The sequence below is a fragment of the Anguilla rostrata genome, chromosome 7 (assembly GCF_018555375.3).
Source record: "Anguilla rostrata isolate EN2019 chromosome 7, ASM1855537v3, whole genome shotgun sequence".
Lineage (NCBI taxonomy): Eukaryota > Metazoa > Chordata > Actinopteri > Anguilliformes > Anguillidae > Anguilla > Anguilla rostrata.
This window is the reverse complement of record NC_057939.1, coordinates 48,042,840-48,070,748: the sequence shown is the minus strand read 5'-3', so window position 1 is coordinate 48,070,748 and position 27,909 is coordinate 48,042,840. Positions and strand designations below refer to the sequence as shown.

The following is a 27,909-nucleotide window of genomic DNA, read 5'->3' as shown; positions in this document are numbered from 1 at the left end:
GCCAAATTATGCACTCACATACAATGGATTTTTTTAAAACGGCTTGTTGGACCTTATAGACTTTGACAGTGTCACACTGGGAGCCGGTAGTCATTAGGCATCAGGGCTCATATACACAGATGGCTTATGCAAGTTCAGACATTTGCTGAGTGATGCTCTTTTAACTTGGAGCAGCTGCAGGATGGTTTCTGTGGGCTTTGCTGAGAAGTGTGTTGGTGGAAGAGTAGGGCTGTGTTTAAAGAGCCTTTTTTTCCACCGTTTCCTTCTCTTTTTATCTCCTCTGTTTTATCTGGAAAGTGCCCTGAGCACTTGTAAATAATTATGTTATTATTTTATTTATTTGGTGATGATGCTGGGTAGTTTGCTTAAGCAATTCATCTGCATAGTCTCTTATTTGTTTGTACCATTCCCCACTGGATAGCCCACCAGTTTGTCTAGATTTAGCACACCCATTTATTCTTATGCCCCTACGGTGTGAAGCATCTTTCCCATTCCTGCATCTGTGCATGTAGTCCTTCTTATGCACAAATATTAATAAAAGCGTGTTATGATTCATGAGTTTTATGGCGGCAGTGCAGCTTCCGGCAGCTGCTACACACATACGAACAAACATTTATTACGATGTTTGTGCTTTGCGTGCAAAATGATACATCGGCCTAATATTCAGTAACTGGGAATTTCAGCTTCTTCATGGGTAAATAATAATTTCACATGGTTCTTACCACGTCATGTCAGAGGAGTTAGATAGGCCTTGCGTGTTTGACCGTTGTCTATTGGTCAGTAAAATTGGAACGCTGTTCTTTCATTAAATGCAATTACCAGGGGCAATTGGCACAAACCTTATTACAGTATAATTATATTAAATCTGACCTTTCACTGTTTGCATGATGCATAACCTAAAATTAACATTATGCACACTATGTGCTGGTTGTCAGCTAAGATGGTCTCCCTCTTGGGTGTAATGCTTTTCAGTTCTTGCCTGGGGAGTTACTGTATCTCCTAGCTGTTTGAATGCATTACCCGCCCTCTTTGTGCATTTTCTGCTAATGAATCTGTTTGGGTGATGTGTTTGGTTTTCAGTTTTTCCTTTTTGCTGGTATTAGGCTCTCTTACTTTTATGAATTGCTGTAGCCATTGTAGGCTAACAATACACAGTGTTTGTGTTCATTACCTGGACAATTTCCCAGCTCATAGAAACAGAGATTAAACAATCATTTTCATTATTTTATTACCAATGAGTCAGTGCAGATTCATATTTTTTTTCACACTGGCATGCTTGCGGACATCAGTTTGTGTTTGGGTGTAAATTTCATTTGTCCAACTGTTGTGTGTTCTTCTGCATTGTTTGCCTTTGCAGTGGCCTTATGGCATATTGTAGTTTTGCCTAATTGCTAATTGCTTGTTATAATGAAGGGGGGGGAGCCTGGTTAAAGAGTGTGGTTTTTTTTTGGGGGGGGGGGGGTAGTTTTGGTCTGCACAGCAGGGGATCCCCTCTTGCCTGTCCCCCTGGAAGCTGGGCTGATTCGGGGGGCCGTGGCACAGCTCCAGAGGAGGCACGAGCTGTTTCCTCTCTCCTGGCCGTTCGCCAGTTGATTATTCGGTGGCTCTCTTTTTTCGGAGCCCGGATCTGAGCGGCACCAGCTGCGTGTTGGGCTGCGCTCTGTCTCGGGCCTGGCGGGGCCCGCGCTGGTGCCATCTGCCTCTCTCTGAACCGCGGCACCTGGCGTATGCTCAGTACCGCCAAAACAGCGAGGAAGGGAGCGGGAGAAGAACGAAGGGAACTGATTCCTCGCCTCTCCTCCCCTCTCCCCTCCTCTCCTCTCTTATCCTCTCCCTCTCCTCCCCTCTCTTCTCTTCTCCTCTCCTCCCCTCTCTTCTCCTCTCCCTCTCCTCCCCTCTTCTCTTCTGCCTATCCTCTCCTCTCTCCTCCTCTCCCTTTCCTCCCCTCTCTTCTCTCTTTCTCACTCTCCTCTCTTCTCCTCTCCCTCTCCTCTCTTTTTCTCTCTTCATCTCTCCCTCTCTTCTCCTCTCCTCCCCACCCCACTGCTCCCCTGCAGTTGCAGTCTTTACGGCTCAAATTGTTGTGAGCCAGCCAGGCTCGATACCTGCGCTGTCTGTCAGGAAAATCAGCTGCTGTTCTCTTTCCTGTGTGGCAGAGGACTATCAAGGGCAGTGCTGTGTTTGGCAGTGAAGCCAGCCTGTTTCTGGATTATATGTGTGTTTCCAGATGTGTGTAGCGGTGTATGTGTGTGTGTGTGCACATGGGTGTGTGTTTGTGTGTGTGTGTGTGTGTCTGTGTGTGTACTTGCACATGCGTGCGTGTGTGTGCATGTGTGTGTGTGCGTGCACTGAGGGCTGTGTTGCTGTGGGGTTTTTTAAAAACTGAACTCTACCCGTGTTGAGACCTTCCTCGGGGTCCAGAGAAGCGGTGAGGATCCCGTCCAAGCCGCCAAACCCCCGCCGCCCGCGCTCCCCCCCGCACAGGTCACGAGGGTGGCAGGGACAGCGGACATTTTGGGCTAGCGGGGACGGCCCCGGCCTGCGCGCTCAAACGGATTTTCTCTGGCGCGGTTACGTTCCCCCACGAGCCGCGGACATGAAACGGCGGCGTCGGGAGCCACCGGCCGGCCCGGCACAAAGCCTGCATTGTGGCGCGGCGGTATTATGCGTGATGCGGTGTGGCGTATGACACGGGCTGGTACTGGCGGTATTTTTGGCAGGACGGCGATGGCCAACAACCAGACAAACGCCGAGGACCAGCGGACGTTCGCATGAAAGGGATATGGGAATTTGGTGGGGGGGGGGGGGGCGATCTGCTAATTGGAGGTTGGGATTTCCGCGGCGGTGTTTTAATTAGCGCCTGCCGCGCAAGGCGAGGACTTAATGCGGCGGTATTTCTGAGCGGCTCGGAGCTCGGTCTGTGCCAGGCCAGGGGCCGTTGCCGGGGGCCGTTGCCGTAGTCCCCGTTGACGGGGCTTTGCGGGTCTTACCTCTCCGGCGGCTGTGAATGTCACGTAAAGGGATTATCCCCTCGTTCCGCCGTACCGCGAGCGGGACTTCAGCCGCGGGGAATGAGGAACGCGAATCTCCCTCCTCCTCCTCCTCCCCTGTCCTCTAAACTCCCAGCATCCTCAAAAAAATCCCCATTTTCCGGCCACTTTTATGAGTAATGAGCGTGGAAATGAGGAGAGCGGGGAGACCAAACGGGAAACGCCGGCGCGAGATCTCGTGCCGAGGAACGATTACGGAAGAGGAAATTAACCGGGCGTGAATCGGGGGCGGAAGAGGACGCGGTGCCCTCTGCGGCGGACCCCCGCTGCGGCGTGGTTCGGTGTGTCGCGGCCGACGGCGGCTCGAACCGATAGGCTGTCAGGTGCGCGCTTTATAAAAGGACGCCCCTGCTTTAGAAGGATGGATTCATTTGCTTTGATCCGCAGAGCGTGCGCCGGGCGCGTCTGCGAAGACCTTCCCCGAGGAAGAGGGTTTGATTTCAGCGACGGCGACGCTCCGCTCGCGTTCGCCGCGCGACCCGTGACAGTTAGCTTCCTTATCGCCGCGGAGACGAACTGCCTCCTGTCACCGGCGGGCACTTCAGTACCCGGCGCTCCGGCGTCTGAGCGCTTCTCACGTTCACGCTTCTCTCCGGCCTTCTGGAGGGAAGAGTGTTTCCTGTGTCCCGATTTCACCAAAAAAGTGTCAGCGTCTATCGCGGTTTAGTGCTTCGTCTCTCGGCTTCGCTCGAGAGATGACGGGTCAGGCGCGGCGTACGTGCCTTTTGTTACGTTCAAAAGCGTCGCGAGAAGAAAAGAAGTGCCCGTACGTGTTACTTTGCACTTCACTCTGAAACTACAGAAGGTTTTTCCCCCTGCGGTAAAGGTGTGCCCTTGTGATTGCGTACCTGTTACCTCCATTTTGGTTCTCATTCACACTCTCGTGTATCTTACCCCAGTGTCCCAGGTTTGCATGAGAGTATTTACAAACTAAATAATTCTAATGATTCCTGTGGTATGTGCCACCCTGTAGCCTGTCCAGTCAGCTAGAAGCTTTTGTTACATTTTTATCATTTTCAGGAAATTAAATCATAATTTTGGAAGCATTACATACAAGGAATCTTTTTTTTATTATCACTCTTGATGTGGAGTTCATTATTCAGCTGAGGGGGGGAAGAAAACCCTCTGAAATCTTCCCGGAGGGGGTCTCTCAGTAGATGAGAGAGTTTCATCAGCAGACAGACCTCTCTCGGTAATTATTGAGCAGATAAGGTTCTCCGGCTAAGCGTAACGCGCGCTTTCGCCTGTTCGCGTTCGCCTGTTCGCGTTCGCCTGCGCGAGGCGCCGGCCGCGCGGGATTAGTGGGTCTGCTTCCCCGCGGCGTTCACTGGAAGCCCGGGCCGCGCGGTTAATCCCCCCCTCCCCCGCCCCGTCTCTCCTCATAATTCGCCGTCTTATCTCCGCAGTGAAAGGTTCTTTGTGAGGCTGAACAAGCAGGGAGTGCCCAAGTCCCCGGAGAAGTCGGAGAGACAGTGCACCCTCTTTGTGGCGAGTATCCGTGACGCGCCCGTTGGAGAACGCATCCATTATTTAACCGTTTGGCCTGTCTGAAGGGCTCCCTTATTCCAAACACAACCGTCCCGCTTTGTCCCTGAGTTACTGAACAACATTGTCGATTAGCTTTATTTGGCGTTTTGGTTTCGCTTTCTGTGGACCAAATTGTCTATATCCAGCTTGTGCAAATTGTTATTGTAACTTCTTTACCCCTCTGGTTCTGTAAAGGGCTGTCCTTTAACTGTAACACAGTTTCGTAGATTCTGTAAGGACGTTAGATCATATTTACATGTTTACAGGGAAAAGCCATTTGGGACCTGGAAATATTAAAATTCTCACTTTTCACACAGTTGTCCACTTCACACTTCATGAATGAACCTTTTTAAAGTAGGATTATAACTTAAAAAAAAAAAAAAGAACTTGATAAACACAGACATGTAAACTTTGTGTGCGTAATGAGCTTTTATGCATGTTTATGTTTCCTTACAGATAACTGTATTCTTAGATTATTGTTCAAAAATGTGTAAAATGTGAACAGAAATGATTGTTGAATCACTTTCTTTGTAGGATTTGGGCAGCGGCGATCTAAGAAAGGATGTGTATATTGTAGTTCACATTATACGAATTGGTAAGACCTGCTGGTTTGCCTTTCCTTACAGAGTGTGTGGTCTGTATTTGTGCCAGTTACTTATAATTTGTAGTTCCTTTATAGTCTGTAGTTGGTTATATATAGCTGCAGCCCTGTATATTGTGTTTCAGTCACTCATCCATATGAAACACGGTGACTGCATATCTTATGTTTGTGTGTGTAAGTCATAAGATCTCTCTGGTCATGTGATATCAAACTCCAGTCCCGGAAGGCCATAGTGTCTGCTGGTCTTTTGGTTGGCTAAAGAGTCCACTCACCTTGTTTCCGAGACTTACACTGCCAGCTAATGGAAAGGAATTCACAAGAATCCTGCAGAAACTGCATATCTCCCGGACTCATGTTTGAAATCACTGTTGAATATCATTTTTCAAACCTATCCAAAAAAATGGATTTCCTTGCTCTGAAAAAGGGGGTGGTTTAGCATGTGATGGGCTAAGCTGTGCTCAGTCGGTGCATATAAATGCCCGATAATGGCAAGGCCGTGTCTAGTGGACCGGGCCTGGGGTTCGTGATTCCCGCTCCAGGCGTGGGTCCACGTGGGTCGGCCTTTCTCTGGGTTCGGGTTCGAGTCACAGGGGAGCCCCCCCGGCTGTGTTTTCAGGGCGCATGGGGGCGGGGGAGAAGAAGAGCGTCTGCAGCGTTCAGTACCGCCGCCCGTTCGGCTGCGCCGTGGTCAGCATCGCCGACCTCCTGACCTCCGACTGCAAGGACGACCACATCCTCAAGGTTTACACGTGAGTGCGTCTGCACACCGCCCTTCACGCGCCCCGCTCCACCACTTACGCCAACGGGCCGAGGAGAAATCGAGATACGAGCTTGAACTTTTTTCATTTTTCCTGCCGCCATTTAACGATTTTTCACTGTCCAGCCGTCTGTCATGCAATAAAATCTGTTAATTAAACTCTGTTTATATGAGTCCTAAAGGTAGCAACTGTGGACTGCCGGAGTAAGATCTATATATCATGGCAGTATCTATCTGTGTCAGAGTCGAGTTGACACTGAACATTTTGCTGTTATATGCTTCAAGTATTTTTATTTTATAAGGTTATAAACTTTCACCGTATGGGCCTTTTGTCAGTGTCCATCTTCAAACTTTTTTAAAGGATTTTTTTTGGTTTTTATTTTAGCCACATAGATAAGCATTTTTCATCTTTATGAGGTCATAACCTTTCACTGGGTGTCTGTTCACTGGTTGTCTCTTATCACCACTGTACAAACAAGGGGTCCACGTTTTGCAGGTCGGTTATATCAGTGCGTCGTCTCTGTCAAACGCTGGAGAGGTTACAATAAGTGCACCAATGGGAATTCAGTCACCAGCCTCCACCAGATGTGTGAGCCCAGTGCACATACTCCCTAGCCAATCCACGTGTTCTAGAAATGGCTATTGACCGAAGAGCAGATTGCCCTAGATGTCCATAAAAATAGGTGGGGAGGACTTTGCTGAACACATACATCCTTTGTTACGCCTGGGTGTGTTGACCTGGTCGTCCTTGTGCGATAGTCGGGTAGTTTTATGGGTCTGTGTAAATAAAGCCATTATTTGTGAGTCATATTTTATTTATTTTTTAATCGTATATTTTTTTTGCAGATGCAATACAGAAAATGAATGGTATCAGATACACGAGAACATCATCCGGAAAGTGAACTCCAGATACAACCTCTCCGGCTCCAACACCGGTGAGTTCTGTTTCGCCTCTGTTCAGCCATGAGAAATGCGAGCGCTGGAGCATCTTAAATAAAGGACGAAACTGTTTTCAATGCTTGACGGCACGGAACCGCCCGCTGGTTATTCAGAGGTGTCTGTTTGAAGGAGGCGCCAGATTCATCCGCTGCAAGGCCAGTCATTACACATTTTCATTTCTGAAGTGAAAGCACAGATCGAGTCATTAGGAGAGCGTGAGGTTCGAAACGCCCTCTTTATCGAGGCCTCGAAAGGTACGCGACCGTGAATTCAGACGCCGGGGATTTTTGAAAAGAGAAGAAACCGCCGCGTTAGCTCCTCGCTGAATCCCACGAGGTCCGTTAAAAAAAGAACCGAAGCAGCGTTTTCGGAGAGAACGCTTCCTGGCCCAATATTTGGAGGGAGGCGGATATAAATAGCTCGCCGTCTTAAATGAAAAGTCAGATTTTCTCACCCGGCGACGAGATTTGTGAAGCCGCAGCAGCTCTTGTGAGAGAGCGATGAAGTGCGTTGCTTTTATCAGACCCGCCATCTGCATGTTGCATAAACTCCACACTGCCTCCTTCTTTCTCAGCTGGAACTGTTGTGGTTTTGCATTAATGTTTTTTTTTTTTTTCCAACTGCTCTTTTTTGCATAAGATTTGTCAATTGAAAACGGTATGGGTTCCCTATTAATGCTGTGTAATTTACCGGCTTTAAATGATGAAATTGATTGGGGAAATTATTCGGGTCCGAAATGCGTGACTGATGCATGGCGAAATTTATTCAATCACCTGATTCCTCGTTTCCCAAAAACCACTTTCGACCCTGTCTGTTGTTGTTAGTGTTTTTTTTGTCTTTAGGTTCTAGTGGAAATGCCTTTGTAGTCATGGCATGAGAATGTTCAAAAGAGGTTAAATTCAGGGAACAAGTTTATTTTTATTTATTCTTCTTCCTTAGACATTTGTTTTTATTTAGTGTTTTTTTTCCCCTTTCGTGCCATTGTCTCCTATGTGAATGCATCTCCTTGCATCCTGTCATCTGAAAAATAATAAATCCCAAAAAACACGTTCGTGTACCGAATCCCCTGAGACGAACCAGGACATTAATCATTGAACCGCCTTCGGTGAGACAAGAAATCTCACTTCTGGGGAGAAAAAACCAGCGACTGTATTATTAAAGTGACCATCTATATTATGTGCTCTTCGCTAACTTTCGCTTGCCAGTTAGCATATTTTCTCCTTTCTGTCATTTGGTTTCTCTGAGTTTGTGACAGAGGGAGGCAAGAGGGATGGATGGGGAGTGCTGTGAATTTTAATAAAGAGAAAAGCCAGTCTGGGCCTCTGCGCTGAGTTTGCCATTCTGTTTGAGTGCAGTGTTCTGGAATACGGCACGTCAGGTTTCTGTGAAACGTTTTTGGCGGGAAATGTAGTCGCAGTGTTCAGGGAAGTGTGGTTTCTTTTCTCTTACGAGACTATTTGTTTGTTATAGGTATGTGTAAAAACTTGGATTTTTCTGACATTGATAAAGTTTTTTGTTGAGGTGGGATAATTTAGGCATCCCTGACCAAGAGAAGTAGAAAATTTAGGGGAATTAAATCATGTTGAAAAAGAACGACACGGAGACTTGCAGAAAAAACACAGTTGATGCATTTCACATACATTGGTCTCTAGGTAACCTTCACCTCTGTATTTGTGCTAATTAATGCCAACTTATTCTGGCTAAGGGAGTAGCGGGACAACATTGTGCAATTAATTGCGAATTTGCTTTCCCGCTATAACTGAATTATTGTAAATGGGACTTCTCTTGCCCTTAACCGCTAAACAGTGTTAATTAGACGTACAGGCGGCTGTAATTGAATGCCTGTCCGGGGACGGCGTCATCGAGAGAGCTTAACACAGAGAGCCTCACTCTTCATCCTGGCTTTGAGAAACCAGGAGAGGCAGTCCTTCTCCATTAGTCTGTTATGCATTATCGCCTTTCATTTCTGCAGTGGCAAACCTTTCCATTTATTCATTTCTGGACAGGGAGGCATTTAATGGAAAGCCTGAAGAGAGCGTTCTTCACCTGCTTGTTAGAGTAGGGGGTATGCCACGTGTCTCTTTAAGGAGCCACGGGGACTTCAGGTGTCCCTGTGCTTACCATGCCATATTTAAGAGGCATCTTTTAGCCTTTGAAATTTTTCATCGTGGCTGTAGATTAGTCTGAGGTCTGGTTCAGCGAAACAGAGCGAGAGAGAGGGAGAGAGAAATGAGACAGTGGGTCTCCAGACTTTCACTATTACGACGAGCCTGAGCAGTTCGATATGTGAACTGGTTAAAAATATCTTCTGATTTTATGAAGCACCGAATCCTGTATTTTTTATTATGAGTAACAGCGCTGTATGATTCTGTGTATGTGCACGTTTTGTTTCTAAACTGTCAGTACTAAAATGTTGTTAATTAAAAACGCGATTCGTTTTCGTATCAGGTATCAAGAACTCTAAATTGAGTTTCAGCACTGATGATGGAGAGGGCTGAGTAATATCTTGCGAAATTCAGTAATTTTGAAATGTACGTTTTTGGCCGTATCGCCAGGGGAACAATTAAAATATGAGTAGCTCTCTGTTTAAGCAGGAGTGTAACCTGGGGAGCTTTTACTGGCTGCTTCACCCGCTCTCTTCTTCAATTTACCTACCAATTAATGCGCAGGTGGGGAAAAGCACTCACTCATTTAGAGAGGCTTGTGGAGAGGAGGGAGCTGTGCTCTCCTTCAGTTGATCAAAATAAAAGGAATGGGGAAGAAAATAGCACTGCGACTGAAGGAGGAAGGGAAAAAATGAGCGAGTAGTGACAGAGAGAAACAGAGAGAGAGAGATGGAGAAAAAGAGAGACTGAGAGAGAGAGAAGAGAAAAGAGAGAGACGAGAGGGGGAGAGAGAAGGAGATGGAGGGAGAAGAGAGAGAGAAGAGAAGACAGAAAGAGAAGGACGGAGAGAAGAGAGAGAGAAAGAGAGAGCGAAGGAGAGAGAGAGAGAAAGAGAGAGTCTGAAGGAGAGGGAGAGACAGAGAGAATGAGAGAGACAGAGAGGAAGAGAGAAAGATAGAGACTGAGAGAGAGAGGGAGACAGAGAGGAAGAGAGAAAGATAGAGACTGAGAGAGAGAGGGAGACAGAGAGGAAGAGAAGGCTACAGTGAAAGAAAGAGAGGGAAATGAGGGTGAGTTACGGCAGCCTTAATGGGGTGAATGGGAACGAGCCCCTTTACCGCTCGTCCTGTCACGGCTTCCCCCGTCCTGCCGGGACCGTCACCGTGGCGCTTAAACGCGCGGCGGGATGTGGCGGGGTGCCCCTCTCGCTGAATTATTCGCCCTTTCACCGCGCGCGGGCAGGCACTTCTTGGGCTGAGCCGTGGCGGGAATGGATGACTGCTGTCTTTGTTGCCTGGAGTCGCTGGTGAGGACCACTCCTGCTCGCCCTGGTGACAGTGTGTGTGTGTGTGTGTGTGTGTGTGTGTGTGTGTGTGTGTGTGTGTGTGTGTGTGAGTGTGTGTGTGTGTGAGAGAGAGAGAGAGTGCGAGTGTCTGTGCGAGTGTTTGTGTGTGTGTGTTTGTGAGAGAGGCAGAAAAAGAGTGTGTGCGTGTGTGTGTGTGAGAGAGAGTCAAAGATTGCATGTGTGTATGTGTGTTTATGTGTGTGTGTGTATGTGTTTGTGAGAGAGAGAGAGAATGAGTGTGTGTGTGTTTTGTGCATTTGTGTGTGTGTGTGAGAGAGAGTGAGAGTAAGAGAAAGAGTTCATGTGTGTGTGTATGTGTGAATGTGTGTGTTTATGTGTTTCTGAGAGAGACAGAGAAAGTGTGTGCGTGTGTGTGTGTGTGTGTGTTTATCTCTGTGGCCGCCCTTATCTGTCTCAGCCGCAGAGAGAGCTTGCCTTCTCTGGCTTTGCCAGGACAGTATCACTGTGCCTTTCTGAAAGACACAACTGCGATAATGTGAACTGAAATCCAACAGGATTAAGGTACCGGCCAAAACTACTTCCCACAGGAGAAATGCAGCATCTGACGCTATTGTACCCAAACCGTTTTTACACACAGTCCATTTAAACAGATGGATGTTTTACTGAATCAATTCAGGTTAATTAGCTTTGCACATACAATGGCAGTGTCCCACCTGGGAATCAAACCCCCAACCTCTCTGTTAACAGCAGACCTCCCATTTAGCTATACTGTCACATATTTGGCTTTGAGAGAGGGTTTGAATTTTCAGCAAACCACAAACCATCTGAAATGCGGTCGTGTTCTGTTTGCTGCCATTCTGACAAGCTGTGTTTGTCGGAAAGCAGTGGCGCGACACAGGCCGGATAGTGTACGATAGTTTTGGCGTCTCTCACTTGAATTTCCTACCTTATTTTGCCCCTTTAAACTCTTTCAGCCACTTAAAAATGTATGTTTTTTCTGGGATGTACAGATATCGGTGAACTCTTGAACGGATCGTCACATCAGATTTCTTTTCCGGACATTTGAGGCGGGAGTAGCGGTTTATCTCCCCATGTCGGGCCGTAGAGGAGGAGAGATAAAGTTCACTGTATTGAGACTTACAGAGAAACAGCACCCTAATGCAGCGTTATTGTGTTTTATCGATCCCGCCTCTGCTAGAAGGTTAAAGAAAAGAAAATGAAAGTTTTTTTATATGTTGCGGTTGTCCAGATACTGTATCTCACGCGCCACGTCTTTTATCCAAAGCATGACCCTTTGACCCAACTGTGTAGACCCATGCCACTGGAAGTGGAAATGGGCTCACAGTGAGGACTATATGTTCAGTGAGTTGATCAGTTTACCATCCAGCATTGTGAGGTCCAGTTCCTTTTAAGACACGCCCTGGTTATTGTTGGCTGCAGAGGACAGGGAGGATGATGTGGGTCGCTGTACCCAGAACCTGGAGCCTTACCTGCATGTGTGTATACAGCAGGTGGTGAAACCTTACCTGTATGTGTGTTTACAACAGATCAGATCTCTACGGTAATTGTTGATTTGATGTCTCTGACCTGCAGTGTCTCTGTTTGTGTGTGTGTGTGTGTGTGTGTGTGTGTGTTGTGCTTGCAGGCCTCGCTGTCTCGCTCCAGCTGCTACACGGAGACATTGAGCAGATCAGGAGGGAGTACATGGTCCTGTTCACGCGGGGCGTGTCCATCACTAAGAAAATGGGCTTCTCTGATATCATCATGCCAGGTAAGTGTCTGCCCTCCTCACCACTGCTCACTCAGGCATGCGGAGAGAGAGAGAGAGAGAGAGGGAGAGAGAGAGGGAGAGAGAGTATGTCCTTGCTGATTCACTCTGGCACCAGTGCCTGTAGAGGGACTCATGATGGCACTTCTGCAGTGTGTGTGTGTGTGTGTGTGTGTGTGCGTGTGTGCGTGTGTGTGTGTGCGTGTGTGTGTGTGTGCGTGTGTGTGTGTGTGTGTGCGTGTGTGCATCTGCAGTATCGGGTGCTTGTACACACAACATCACTCGGGAGAATTCACCTACTGTACGACTGAACCAATCTGGCAGGCTTTGGTGAAGAAAGGGAACGGCCTGTGTTTTTTTCTCACTAAAGGCAACAGAACTGCCCACAAAACACGTCTCACCAGGGGGCAAAAGTCCAAGCTAGCCGAGGCTGTGTTAGGATTTAATAATACAATGCTAACAGTGTACGCTGGGGCGAAGTGGTGGGAGTTAACACACCAAAAAAGAACCCGTTCAGCTGATTTATTCTGTTTTATATAAAGCTCTGATGAAAGTGCTTGGTTTACTGCAGACATGAAGAGCTGCTCTTAGGCTTGAACTCTTTATTTTTAAAGTTTAGCGTGCCTCCCTTCCCCAGTTCTGGAAGCACATTGCAGCTGACGGCTCTTTCTCTCGTCTCCTGTCCTCTTCTTCCTCTGTTCAGCCTTTCATTTCCTCTCTGGGGGGGGATGTGGTCTCTCTCTTTCTCTCTCTCCCTCCCTCTCTCTCGCTCTCTTTCCCTCTTTCTCCCCCCCATCTCCGTGTCTCTTTCTCGCGAGGCCTTTGAGCGTGGCTCCATTGCGTGCCTCTTCAGTCCACCGCGTATAGACCCTCCCCTTCCCTCTCCCTGCAGACCGCGTGTCACTGTCAATGCTTAGTGGTGCTTGGAGTGAGCGCTTTGAGGTCATGAAAGCGCTATACGAATGCAGTCCACGCTGCAATAAAGCCACGTCAGTCAGTGTCAGTTTCCTGTTTCTGTTAACCCGTTGAATCAGTGATTGACAGCTGCGTTCCTCTCCCTGGAAACCAATAAAACAAGCAGACTTGCCTAGCTGTTGCAGCCAACATATTCTGCTGTATGTACTGGCCAAACGTTCAACTCCTTTGAGCCTTCCATCCTCTGTAGTTTCATGTCCTGGAGGTTCCAGCCAAAAATAAGGGGTTCAAGTGCTGCCCAAACTACGATGATTTTCTGTCTTAGACCTGTTGCCTTCATGAATATTCATGACAAACCATCAAATATGTTCAGGTTTAATTTCTACAAGGGCAGACAACTTTTAGTGTTGAAACACCCTTAGCTTACAAACTTGTCAGCAGATAGAGTTGGTTCATATATTTCAACATATATTTCAACTACGTTAGGCTGAATCCCTGTTAAGTGTGTTAAAGCTGTGCCAAATGTGTTAAAGCTATGTTAAATGTGTTAAACCTGTGTTAAGTGTGTTAAATCTGTGTTAAAGCCATGTTGAGTGTGTTAGCTGTGTTAAGTGTGTTAAATCTGTGTTAAAGCCATGCTAAGTGTGTTAAAGCTGTGATAATTTGTTAAAGCTGAGCTGAGTTGAGCTCAGTGAGGCAGAGTGTGAAGCTGTTTGTTTTTCTGACCCACAGGTGAGATGAGGAATGATTTATACATCACTCTGGAGAAAGGAGAGTTTGAGAAAGGGGGCAAGAGCGTGGCCAGAAATGTGGAGATTACTGTGTATTTGCTGGATATCGATGGACAGATTCTCAAGGTAAACCATTATTCTGAACACACCCTTTCAGTTAAAAAATAAAATAAAATCTGTAAGATTCTGTTGTCAGATTCAGAAGAATGATCCTTGTTGTATGATTGAAATTAACTCAAATTTAAACATTGCCCTAAATGGTATACTATATCTGTCATTTTGTGATACAGTATGCTTAAAAAGAATAAGTCTTTATTCAAGCATTTTTTGTTTTATATTTTAATGTGAAGAGAAATTTCATTCAGGAATGCATTCACTCATTAAATGAATCGTGAGAGGGAGGTTTTAAGAGTCTCTGTTGTAGAATGATTGGTGATGAGGCCAATCTAGACTGTTCTGACACTCTGAGGTTTTCCTGTTTAAAGCATTTCATGTTCGAGCATGGTTTACCCTGCCCAGGAAGTTCCCTCTCTGTGTGTGTGTGTGTGTGTGAGCATATCAGTGAGCATGTCTGACCGCGTGTGCGTCTGCATCTATAAGCATGCCTGTGGTCTGTGAGTGTGTGTGTGTGTGTGCGTGTGCGAGAATGCTCCTGATTCCTTCTCCCCCCTTCTCAGAGCTTGGTCTCCTTGGGTTCTGGAGAGCCGGGGGGCGACGAGTTCCACTCCTTTGTGCTGTATCACAACAACAGCCCGCGCTGGGCGGAGCAGATCAAGCTGCCCATCCCTGTGGACATGTTCCGAGGGTCACACGTGCGCTTCGAGTTCAGGCACTGCTCCAGTAAGCGCCGGCCTCTCCGTCCCTTAGTACAGTGTTACAGTATCGCGTTTTATAACCCAGCACGCTCCCTCATCCACAGCCACTTACAAACCGTACTACATTTAATAACCCAGCACGCTCCCTCATCCACAGCCACTTACAAACCGTTCTACATTTAATAACCCAGCACGCTTCCTTATCCACAGCCACATACAAACCATACCACATTTAATAACCCAGCACTCTGCCTTATCCACAGCCACATACAAACCATACCACATTTAATAACCCAGCACTCTGCCTTATCCACAGCCACATACAAACCATACCGCTTTCAATAACCCAGCACACTCCCTCGTCCACTGCCACTTACAAACCGAACCACATTTAGTAAACCCAGCACGCTCCTTTATCCACAGCCACATACAAACCATAGTGCATTTAATGACCCAGCACCCTGCTTTCTCCACTGGCAGTTTACTATTATTATTATTATTATTATCATTATTATTATTGTTATTGTTGTTATTATTATTGCACAGCATGCAGTATCATACTTCTTTGAGATACGGTGGATATTATCACGTTTTCGTGGCAGTTGTTAATATCACTGACTGTGGGAACGCAATGGTCTTGACCTGAGGGAAGTGACTAATTTGAGCATGCGCTGCTTTTCAAGGGAGGCCAGTGATATTATTACAATTTTTTAAAAAAAACAATAGACCACAATAAAAATAGATGGCTGATTTCTCTGACATTCTTGGAGGGGATTTTTGAAGCATAAATTGTGGCATCCTCGCAGCGAAGGGGGCTGTTTTAGCCCAGGGGGGTTTTGGAAGCAGGCGTGGGGGTGGATTTTTGCCTTGCAGTGGCTGTTTGGAAGGGCGCTGTGGTATTTAACTTCTGTCGGTGAGCGAGGCCGTCTCCTCTGAATCTTCGTCAGTGTGCTCTCTTTGCCCCGCCTGCTGAATTCACGCACTATCCCTGCTCTTTACACATCAAAGGCACTGTACCACTTTCTCAAAACGAAACTGCACGCTTGTGCCGAAATGAGACAATTCATGATAATAACACATTTCTGTAGGTCACAGACAAGACCAATGTTCTCAGATTTTTTTACAAAAATGGCATATCTTGAGCTCCTGACGTGTTAAACTTTAGGTTTCAAAACCAGTCACGATTTATTTTTTGGGGAGATCGTTATCGATATACAGTAAACTCCCTCATAACCTCAACCCACATAATTTGCCTACCAGATTATCTGATACCCTTATTTACCGGTAAATGCAAAAAATATTAGGACAGCGACATAGTTTTTGGTGATTTGGCTCTGTTCGCAAGCACATTTGGATTTGAAATAAAATGATGAATATAAGGATAAAGTGCAAACTTTCATCTTTATTTTGAGTGTATTTACGCCCATATTGGATGGTCCATATAGCCCTTTTTATACGTAATCCCCCCGAATGCAAGAATTATGTCACTGTCCCAATACTTTTGCATTATTTCATGCGAGTGCCATGCGCTAGCGGCACATCCGTACTCAGGCTGTGGTGAAGTTAGGTCCTCACGGAGGATGAAATGCTGGAACAGATGATCTGTGACAGAGAAGATCCTGCGTTTTGGTGCACGAGGAAATCGTCGTGGGGATGAACGGAGCCTCTCCAAAGAGCGCTGGCTCCGGAAGCTCGTACGGTTAGCACGTGCCGTCCGCGTCCTCCTCTTGGCTGGATCGGAGGCTTCCAGGAAGGCTTGGACCGGCTCAGGCTAAAGCCCGATCCAGCGGGACCGCTCCTAATCACAGCCCCGATACGAGCTGCGATGCGAGCCAAGAAGCCCAGATAGCGTCGAACAAGGATTAATGAATTGTTCCGATTCCAGAATCCCCCCGTGTGCCCGCTTTCCGAAAATCGCCCTGCATACTGTAACTACGCTGTGACAGCCCGCAATCTGTTCCTTGTTCGTTGCATTTCACGGAGGCTAATTCTCAAGTGTTTCTGTTAACGTGTTAAACGAACTTGAAAATGTTCTAATGTTTTTGATTTATTCTTGTGCAGTGTTCATGCCATGACTGTAATATCATAGCAAGTTAAATCAAATACATTGGTTTTAAATAAGCCTTTTGAAAAATAAACAGAAGGATTTTATTTTTTCATATTCACATGCTGAAACTACATCAGCTGCTATGCTTATTTAAATATTTACCGGTTTATCTGACCTTTCATGTGTCCATCTCCCCTCTGATCCCACTGAGGTCAGTTACTGCGTGCTTTTCAGTGCTTGTTTATAATACTGCAGCTCAGTTGCAGGCGTGTGTGGGTAGCGTGTGTACTGCATTAGGAAATGAACCCTGTGTTTTTCACAGCGAAAGATAAGGGAGAGAAGAAGCTGTTTGGCTTCTCCTTCATCCCTCTGATGCAGGAGGATGGACGGACACTTCCGGACGGCACCCATGAACTCATAGTGCATAAGGTAGCAATGTGTGTGTGTGACTGTGTGTGTGTGTGTGTGTATACACGTGTGTGTGTGTGTGTGCGTACACGTGTGTGGCTGTGTGCGTACACGTGTGTGTGTACATGTATCTGTGTGTGTGTGTGTGTGAGTGCACGTGCGAGTACCCATGCGTGCATGTGCACATGTGAGTGTCTTTGTTAATTAATGATGAAAAGACTATCTTTAGTTAATTGTTTAAAATTAATTACACCGCATGTGCTAATATTTCCGGTGAGGTGACCAAATTTAATCAGATGCCCTATAGAGACGGGCTTGCTGCAGCTTCATTTGGGAAGATTGGTGGTAAATCCTTCGGTTCTTAACAGGGAATCAATGCCATGATAAGGAATTTACTGACCCTTGACCACACCGCCATGATTTTTCTTAGGTTTCCTGTTTTACTTCAGCATGCTTCACTTAATCATTGACTCTCAGACAGGTCTTTAAACTCGCCATTTGTTCTGTGTGCGTGTGTGTGCGTGTGTGTGAGTGAGTGTGCGTGTGTGTGAATGCGCGTGCGTGTGTGTGTGTGTGTGTGTGCGCGTGTGCGCGTGCGCGTGCATGTCTGTGTGAATGCATGTCTGTATGTGTGTACATGTGTGTCTGTGTAGGCGTATGTATGTGTGTGTGCGTGTGTATATTTTTTAAATATCATCACCAGACTATATAGTTTGTTTCCTGAATGATAGATTGCATTTAATCCTTTTTAGCACAATGGCGTCATGCTTTCATATTATAAGCAACATGTGAAATGAACATGACCCAATTATGGTTTGACACTATGGTAGTGGTAATAGCCAGAAAATTTGTTTAAATTTCATTTTTATGGATGTTATTTGGTATACTGAATATTGTGATTATGGTGCAGTTAGAAATTATATTTTCTTTAGTGAATGTAATTTCTGGTCTAATGATGAACGCATTATATAAAATTTGAACAGAAAGCATTTTAAAGCATCTGGGTGTCAGGTTTAAGGGAGTTTGGCAGTAGGGGCTTCTGTGGCTAGAAAGACAGGTCACAGCTGGCCCAGTTAATTGTTTGCATATAAACACCCGCCATGTTGTTCCTGCTCACGCTGTGGTGGGGCGTTAGAACACAGAGATAAAGCCCATCCCCTCGCACTCTCCTTCTGAACCTGCTGCTTTTGTCGCAATGTTATACTGTGACACTCAGTGGCTATTTCTCTCTTTCCCTCTATCCCTCCCTTCTTCTTTTTATCTCCCCCTTCTCTTTCACTCACTCTGTCTTCTTTTTCTCCCTCTTTTTTTCCCTGTTAACTCTCTCCCCATTTATTCTCTCTCCATCTCCACTCCCTCTGTATCTATTCCTCATTTTCTCTCTCCATCTCTCTCAATCTCTTTCTCGGTTTGTCTCTCTCTCTCATAAATCTCTCCTATATGTCCCCATCTCTCTCTCCGTCTCTCTCTCTCTGTCCCTTCCTCTTTCTGTCTCTCTCTCTCTCTCTCTCTCTCGCAGTGCGAGGAGAATGCTAATCTGCAAGACTCCGCCCGCTACCTCAAGCTGCCGTTCTCTAAAGCCAATCTCCCGGGAAACAACCAGGCCGTGAAAAGCACCAAGGAGTCCTTTTGGATCACCTCGTTCCTCTGCTCCACTAAACTCACTCAAAACGGTACGCCGCGATCCGGAAGACGAGAACCCCGCGTTCCCGTTCCGCTGCTCCGCGGTTCCCCCGCCAGCGGCCCGCTAGCCCCCTTAATGTCCTTTCAAGGTGACGCGCAACGGGACAAACGATGTCCAGCGTACAGCGCCACACAAAGTGACAGAGAACTGTGCGCACTTCCTATTGGCTCACCAAGAAGTATATACGGGAATCTTCCTTCTCTAAAGTGGAAAATGGTTAACTATGCGACCGGGCATGAATGGCTCATTTTGCTGCTTGTTGCTTTGTGGGAGGAACATAAGAGGATCTGCGGCTTTATAAGTTTTCAACATCAATAGCAGAGTAAGACTTAAGAAGAGGTGCATTGACAGCAGAGTGTAGATTTCAGTCATAACAACTGCAGTTCAGTAATGGCGGTTGAACACCGCAAGAGAATTAAGGGTTTTGTCAGCGTCGAATCAGTGAAGCGTTTCTGCCGGATCCTTTTTTCTGTTACGAAAACAAGCAGTCACACATTACTGAAGACAAGCTGGATGTGTGTCCTGAACAGGATCTATGTATCTTTTTTATTTGTTTTTGCTGTTTCTGCCAGTGTGTAAAACATGAACTGAAAATGGAAATGAAAATGATAATGATGGTGATGATGATGATGTTGATAATAATGGTGGTGGTGGTGGTGAAGATGATGACAATGATGATGGTGATGATGATGAAGATGAGGATGCCTACTCCTCCCTGCAGGCGATATGCTGGACCTGCTGAAGTGGAGGGCCCATCCGGAGCGGATAAACGACAGCCTGACCAAGCTCAAGGAGATCGACGGCTCGGAAATAGTCAAGGTGGACCACAGCACAGACCCTTTACACACACCAGATATTCAACTCCCGCTTTCCTTCTGTCCTCTCAGCTTCTTAACTACAGGCGGTTCCGGATGAGACTCCAGTGCTGTATTACGGCATGTAACGTCCACGCCCCTCATTAATATTCATAAGAGGTGTCAAATTTAAATATTTTGGTGATAGCGATAGAACTGACCATGTTAAGAACACGGAGCATCTGGTGTGTTTAAGGAGTCTGTCACTACGCACATAGGCCCTCACTGTCTGTGCTTTTTGTGTGAGTTTTCACTCAAGTGCTGTCAGTTTGAACCTTTTCTCCTTTCTCGCAGTTTTTACAGGACACACTGGACACGCTCTTCGGAATCTTAGACGAAAATTCTCAGAGATACGGGTTGAAGGTTTTTGATTGCTTAGTAAGTTCTCATTCTGTCTCATTTTGACATCCCTTGCACAGCGTCACGGCCTATTGCAAGCCCGGCCTATTTATTCAGAAACGGTCTTTATTTTCTCTCTCATGAGAAGAACTAGTGACAGTTCTGCTCTGTGGTCTGTGGTTGCTCAGAAAAAAAAGGAACACGTTTAATGATTGGAAGTGTAGGTCAGAGAACATGTGCTTTCTGCTGTAAAACCGCACGGCTAGTATTGATACCGAGAGCCGCTTTCTCGTACATCCCAGATCGATATCCAGAGAAATCCGCTTATCCCCAGAGGACAAGATGCAGACGTCTCTGCTCTTTTGCCATCCGGCTGCTCTGTAATTCAGATCAGATCTGCGGCTTCAGAAACTGCACTGTACATTTCACTAAATGTAAAAGCATCGCTGTTTACTTGGGAGGCACTTAAATCCATCTAGCTTTGAGTCATTTACTTTTTTTAAAATATGCATATTTTTTGTAATTGTTACCCATTATTGTTATTAGTCACGTACCACAGTGGTAACCCTGTTCCTGGAGATCTACCATCCTGTAGGTTTCCATTCCAACCATAATTTGGCACACTTGATTCTACTAAATAGCAGCTTAACAAGATCTCAAGCTGTTGAATGAAGCGTGCTTTGTTGGGGTTGGAATGAATACCTACAGGACGTTCAATTTCCAGGAACAGGGCTGGTTACCACTGATCTACGGAATTTAACTGTAGCAAATCAGTTAAAGAGCAATACTTTGTGAAATGGTACAGGAGCATTCACCCGATACTGTACATGTCTTTAACCAACGGCATTATGGGTATATGCCACACTGTACCATACTCTGAATCTATTTATTGTTTCTCCTTGTTTACCCAGGTTCACATTATAAATTTGCTGCAGGACAGCAAATTCCAGCATTTTAAACCGGTTATGGACACCTACATCGAGAGCCATTTTGCCGGAGCTCTGTCATACAGGTAAAGATAAGTGTAATGGATACAAATGTATTTATATGGCCCATTATGCAAAACATATATCACAATAAAATTCACAGCAGACCCCAGCCTACCCCAGAAAAACAAGCCTATGGCAACAGTGGCAAGGAAAAGCTGGAGGGATGCGATAAGGGGGGAAGTTTTTGCTGGAAACAGACTCAATGGGGGTCCCATCCTCCTCCTGCTGACTCGGGGAAACGGAACTGTGTTTCCTGCCTGTTACCCATAGTAACTGTCAACCCCCTCCCCCCCCTAACCTGAAATACATGTTTTTAAAATAAATACCTTGCCTTCCGGCCAATAGTATTGTTTTTTTACTTCAAGGCAGAAGTCATTATTTTAATTTATATTGTGGAATGTGCAGTTGCTCTAGTGGGGGGGAGGGGTGGGGGTTTCCTGCTCTTAGTCGGAGTTTAGGTTAAGGCAGTGCCTCATATAGCTCTCACACTGCCTCTGCATTTTCGCTTCCTCTTGCTGAAATGGGAATGAGGGTCGGCCATTTTGCAGTGACTGGCTTCCTGGTGGGTGAGGGGGCGGGGACAGGTGCAGGGGGGCGGAGTTAATTAAGTGTGAATTAATCACCTGTGTGTGACGGACTGCAGTGGGAGGGGTGTGAATGTGTCTGCGGCGTAGGAAGCAGACAGGACCGACATTCAACTGTCAGCACACTGCCATTCACATAATAACACACGCGTGCACACACACACACACGCACACACACAGTCTGTCAGCACACAGTCATGCACAATGCATGCATGCACTCCTGCACACACATACACACACACACACACACACAATACAGATGTCAGAACTGTGCCCATACCAAAGACACCCTGTACAGTTCACTTTTATTTCATTTATGTTATACAAGAAAAAAGTTATACATTTGATACAAATTAGCCTTGGCTCAAATCAGTTTAAATATGACATTCCTGTGACTGCAGGTTTGGAAGATGTGGTATATAAAAGTGCTGGTTATATAGCATTTAGCACATAGAATATGTTTTATCCATATTTCACTCTTAAAACAGTTTGATTTTAAAGGCCCCCAAGGCACGATTTAACATTGGGAGTTTCTTCGAGGATAGTCAAAGTCCGCAGAGAGACTTAGTGGAGATGGGAGCTTCGAGCGGAGGCTGGAATCTGTCCCAGACGAAGCCGCACGCGCGCCTCGGTCTGAGGGGAACGGTGCCGAGCTGCCGTCCGAGGGCAGGGGAGGCGCAGTCCGTCTCTCCACAGGCTGCCCGACTGCCAAGGTTACTGGATATTTTAATCAGAGTCTGCGGTGCTATTCTGGGAACAGAACCAGGCAGGAACCGCCGCGCGGTTATTAATTTTAGAAAACGAAACGTGCGGCTCATCGGCCGGCTATGAAAGGAATGGATTTGTGTTATTTTTCTTCTGTCCGCGAGAAGAATTAAAGTATTGCGGTGTTCGTCTCAGGTTTTTTTAGTTTGGCTCAAAGTATGCTTTTTTTTCGATTATTAGTGTCATAAAAGCAGTAAATATGATTATTTCTCCATGTCGATATTTTACCCGCAAACCATACACTGGATTTAATCACTAAAGCAGTACGTTGGCGTCACAAGATGGAGGATATAGTTAAAACAGATCGGCATGCTGTAAATATAGCAAACGTATATTCCCTTGTGGAAATGAAATTCTTGTTTATTCTTCTTGCTGAAGTCTCTCTGCCACTTAACTCTGCATTAAGCTCAAATTTGCATACCTGACTGGTTAATTTAGTACATTAGCGCATGGCGATGCATATGTGCACCAATAACTCAGGATGTATTATTTCTCCGCCACTGCGTTGAGTTTGCACAGCAGTAGTGCAAGGTCATCTTCATTAGGCCCCAGGATGGGACTGACAGCTTACTGTGCAGAAATTAATTTTATTTCAGCCTGCTCTGAGTTATATATACATAACTGTCAGTGCTTTCTTTCAAGTCTTGTATTCAAATGCTAATGTGTGTATATACACACATTCAAGATTGCGCATACTTCAGCTACATTGGTGTTCACACACACACACACACGCATGCACATGCATGCATATACACCCACATGCACATACTCACACTGCATATGCGCAAATGCACACCAGCATGTTAGCAGCACACACGTAACATTCTCCCGACCGCTTCCAAAAAAACGCATTAGTGAATGAACCGCCGTGTCACATCCACCACTTTCCGCCGCTTGTTCCCAGGGATCTGATCAAGGTGCTGAAGTGGTACGTGGACCGCATCGTAGACGCCGAACACCAGGAGCACATCCAGCAGGTCCTAAAGGTGAGACCACCTGCGCAGACGTGACGCACAAACCATTCGGTACGATTGTTCTGCCATGTATTTTGTCCACACACATTACATTACATTACAGGCAGTTAGCAGACGCTCTTATCCAGAGCGACGTACAACAAGTGCATTAGTTCAAGGTTGCAGAGGTGCAGAAAAACACACTGGAGTGCTGTTATCCAGCGGCAGGAGAGAGGAACGCGCAGAGCTCGCCTTTATAAATGCGGCGTTGAGTTACGCATGCATGTCACCAGCTGCATTTAGGAGCACGCTGAGTTCAGCGCTCGCTCAAGGCTACGCGCGCCCGGATTTCTAACCGCAGCTCTCCTCCGCCGCTCGCGCGTTTCCTGTTTGTCACGACTTTTATCTCGCGAGCAGCGAGTGGCCGTCCATTAACCCGTCCTGTCGTTTTTTGTCTGTGCGGTTTTTTAATATACCGCAATGGCCCCGGGCTCGCCAACGTTTCGACAACACGTCAATTTTAATATTGTGTGCATCATGCATAATGAGCCAGTGTTACAGTGTTTTTTTTTTGTTGCCCTCATTATATTGTAGCAGTGTTTCACTGGTGAATTTCACCTCTTGTCTCCCATGTATTTTAACCTCCCTGCTGGTTTTAATGGTGCCCATGTCTTGATTTGAATTCTCCTCCCTCAGGCTACGGAGTACATCTTTAAATACATTATTCAGTCGCGCCGCTTGTTCTCCTTGGCAACGGGTGGGCAGAATGAGGAGGAGTTCCGCTGCTGCATCCACGAGCTCTTCATGTCCATCCGATTCTTCCTCTCCCAGGAGAACAAAGGGACCAGTCCTGTTGCCCAGACTCAGGTAAGGCTAACCCTGTCACCCAGACACAGGTAAGGCTAGTCCTGTCACCCAGACACAGGCAAGGCTAGCTGTGTTACCCAGACACAGGTAAGGCTAGCCCTGTCACCCAGACTCAGGTAAGGCTAGCACTGTCACCCAGACACAGGCAAGGCTAGCTGTGTTACCAGAACACAGGTAAGGCCCATCTCACAGTACAGAACACAGCTCAATCACCAGCGTTACTTCATCGACCTGCTGTAAGCGACAGGATATCTGAATGGTGTACAGTCTTGTCCATGACGGGCTGGTGTGGGTGCACGTCTTTGTTCTTTTCCAGCACAAAAACACCCGATACACTCAGTCAGGGTCTTGATTGAAGACCATGATTACTTAATCGGTTGAGTCAGGTATTTTCATTGCTGGACTAGAACAGAAGCCTCTGTCCATACCAGCCTTTCTCTGATGAACTCCTGGCATAGCTAATTCCAGCCAGTGGCGCTCAGGACTTCCTTTATAAAGAAGCTGCAGCTAATTCCATCTGTGCGCTTTTTTTTTGGGAAACCAGAGGTGTGTAATCGAGACAGATTTGAGAGGCGGAGCGGCATTCTGGAAGTAAGGAACTCCAGTACCAGGAAATTAAGTCCTGAAACCCATTACGGAGCGACTGTTGTTTTATTTTATATTTTTATACACCAAGCTGTTTTTCAGTCAGGCAAAGCCCTGGAGACATAAATAATAATAAATCATATTTCATGGCTGTTTGGGAAAAACACAGCATGGCAGTGTTTTTCAATTAACGCGGAAGACATCGCCAGTGAACAAAAGCACCCACGGACGCCCAGGCGAATAATCCGAATTACACGGATGGCGTGTGGGTGATTTTTATTTATTTCTCCAGCGCCTCCTTTCTCGAAGGCTGCTGCTTTTTTGCCTGTACGCAGCGAGCCTCGTTTCTTGGTGTTCCCCTGGACTTCCCCCCCTAGGAACGCCTTCCAACTGTGATGTCACTTCCTGCCACGCGCCGCCCTGCTGGCAGCGTTTAGCCCGTGCTGTCCTCTTCCTCGAGGGCCCTGACCAACTCCTCATTACTGTCTGCCATTCTCACTAAAACATAGTAGCCTGCTTCCCCACCCCCCGAAAGATATATGCCCCCCTGAGCAGTTGGAGCTTAACATAGACCCTGCTGAGAGCTAAACTCACTGGCAGGTCTCTCTGCTCGTAGTTCTCTCCCATGTGTTTCAGCTCCATTCTGTCTGCTTTACTATATGCATCACGTCGTATTTGTTTACCAGCGTTGGAGCCTCTAGAGCCCTTAGCATTTGGCTTGCACATTTCAGGTCTAAATTTACTGCTCTGCCTGCAGGTAGTTAGGCCCATCGTGCAGGAATATAGGACAGTGACCTGGCAAATGAGGACAATACTGCCCTGAGATTGTTAGGTGCGAGACCTACATTTTTCAGCACAGTTGGAGAAGTCTGAAGTCAGACAAAGCACGCGAGCATACACACATACAGCTCCACCATAAGCACACATACAGACACACACACACACACACACACACACAGGGTTGTGCTTACAGGTCAGACAGCTGTATGCTACATGTGATCTTAACATAGGGCAGGGCAGTAACTGGGTGAGAATGCAGGCCAGACCACCGGGCCTTTTCAAATCCATATTAATCCCCCTCACGCGCCCCCCCCTCCATAATCCACACCGGCCCGGTCCAGCCGCGGATCCCGGGGTGGGCTGTGTACGGGACGGCCTCCCCCTCGTATCAAGGCCACAGTGTTTACGGTCTCAGAGGTCCGTGTTCGGCCCGCTGGATTAGGACAGGGCAAAGTAATCCTGCTACAAAGGGGTGTTCTTTTGTGGGTCGCCCGGGCGACCGTAACACCGCACTGCAGTGTTGCCCCGCCCAACCTACCCGTGCCTCTCCAACGAACGCCTGTAACCTTGTCTTTTCCCCAAAGCGCCCCTAGAGTTAAGCACCTGAAAAGGAGAGAGGTGTAGTCATATGAATCTGTGACTGTTTTTATTCCGAGTCTGACCAGCTGGAATTGAGGCTGCTTTGCTTTGTATGAAGGCTATAGATTACAGTGCTGTGGGGGGTATTGTGATTTCTGTTTAGCATGTGGGTCAGAGAGCATTAATCTGGTATTAATTTCGCTGCTGTATAGGGAATGAATAAAATAAAAAGATTATTTGTCTTATAGACGAATGGCTGTGAAAGAGAGTAAACAAACAGGGGAATTTTCCCTGAATTGGCAGTTTTTCTTTTTTCTTTTTTGGTATGACATACATTAGCATATGTCTGCAGTTGCAATACAGCACAGAATGAGATATGCCTGACAGCAAGCTGTCTTTGAAAGCTCCTGCAGACAGTGATGTTGATTCATCTTAACTTTATGATTTGTCCATGACACTGCAGTCAAGGTTTTTGAAAATGTAATTTTTTCAAAAACCTTCAAGGTAGTTTTCAGTAGCCTTCAAGGTGTTCTTTGTGGGAAATGCTTTTTGCATATCGTTCCTGAAAAGGTTATTTGGCTGGAAAAACCTTTAAGGGATCATTCCTGTCATTCTTTTATATACAAAGATTTTTGAGTACTGTTCCTGAAAATGTCCTGTAGCGAGAAGATGTCACTCAAACACATTCCTCGTGTAGGTTTTTAAAAAAATATCTCTCCAGAAAAGGTTCTGGATCAATAAGATCTCTTGGACCTCAGTGTTAAACAATTTGCATACGGATTCTTGCCTGTCATTCCAGTAAAAGGAGCTGTGGCTGTAAGGTCTTCCTGGTGCTGTTGAATGCTGGGATGCGTGCGTGTGTTTTGTGGGTGAGCCGTGTGTGTGTGTTTCGGCCGTCCCTCAGGCGGTGTTCCTGAGGACGTTCCCGGCGGTGTACCAGGAGCTCCTGAAGATCTTCAGCGTGCGGGAGGTGGCGAGCTTCGTGCGGGAGACGCTGGGCAGCCTGCCCGTCCTCGCGCAGGCGGAGTGCCCCCTGGAGGCCGTCAAGCTGCAGTGCATCGCCAAGACCGTGGAGAGCCAGCTGTACACCAACCCCGGTGCGCGGCGCCTAACGCAGTCTCACTGCAGTCAACACAGCGATCACGAGACTATGACATCACACATAACACTACCACATACAATCACCAACACAGCTACACGATCGCATTACTGTATCAACCAAGGAGATCAATACTTGACTTACACTTGACACAAACCTTCTAGTCAGAACCAGATTTTAAATGCTTGTGCCACATCTGTGCTACAGGTTGAGGTGTACGCAGGGCATGTAAGATGCATTGGCAGTCATTGTGGCTGTCTGTGGAACTCATAATGTCAAGAGCTCATGCTATTAACCTCCATTTTGTGCATTCATCTGATAAAGCAAGTCTTTCGATACAGTACTTTGATTTTTAAGGGCTTGTTTTGCCTTTCATGTTTTAATCGTGTTTCAGCATTCATTTTTATAATTTAGATGGTAATGATTATAAAGGTATGTAAAATTTGAAAAACCAACCACATAAATTTTTGTGAGGTTGCTAGAAAATATCCTGAAACTCATGTTAAATATATTTTATATTATATCTGGCTAATTTTTTTGTGTGTTTGCCTTGTGGCATAACTTATGAGCAGTAATTTAATATAATTAAACTGAATCTGAACTGAATATTGACACAAAGCACATGATGTTTCCTAACGTCTCAGAATTAAAGGTCAAATCATTTTCTGTCTGCTGTGTGCCATTCCAGACAGTAAGCTAATTTGGTCTTCTGTAGGAACATAGACAGACTGATGGTGCATATTTTAATTAAGGTTTTAATTATTTCAATCCTAAGTCATTAATTTGATTGGTGTCTTTAAAAAAAAAAACAGATTTCAGGCTGTATGCCTACTCTAAGACATACATAAAACTAGCCGCTGAA

General features: G+C 46.3%; 1 protein-coding gene across 1 annotated transcript in view; it reads left to right on the top strand.

Moving 5' to 3' along the window:
- The window catches only part of LOC135258647 (dedicator of cytokinesis protein 4-like), a 107,765-nt gene that overhangs the window by 45,189 nt on the left and 34,667 nt on the right, over window positions 1-27,909 (top strand). Inside the window, exons 9-23 of the mRNA XM_064342090.1 lie at window positions 4,457-4,538; window positions 5,112-5,172; window positions 5,795-5,927; window positions 6,782-6,870; window positions 11,931-12,056; window positions 13,701-13,825; window positions 14,377-14,539; window positions 16,884-16,990; window positions 18,489-18,642; window positions 19,375-19,472; window positions 19,802-19,885; window positions 20,758-20,858; window positions 23,089-23,170; window positions 23,834-24,004; window positions 26,853-27,045. Coding sequence (XP_064198160.1) covers window positions 4,457-4,538; window positions 5,112-5,172; window positions 5,795-5,927; window positions 6,782-6,870; window positions 11,931-12,056; window positions 13,701-13,825; window positions 14,377-14,539; window positions 16,884-16,990; window positions 18,489-18,642; window positions 19,375-19,472; window positions 19,802-19,885; window positions 20,758-20,858; window positions 23,089-23,170; window positions 23,834-24,004; window positions 26,853-27,045 — 1,769 coding nt within the window. The remainder of the gene's footprint in view (window positions 1-4,456; window positions 4,539-5,111; window positions 5,173-5,794; window positions 5,928-6,781; window positions 6,871-11,930; window positions 12,057-13,700; window positions 13,826-14,376; window positions 14,540-16,883; window positions 16,991-18,488; window positions 18,643-19,374; window positions 19,473-19,801; window positions 19,886-20,757; window positions 20,859-23,088; window positions 23,171-23,833; window positions 24,005-26,852; window positions 27,046-27,909) is intronic.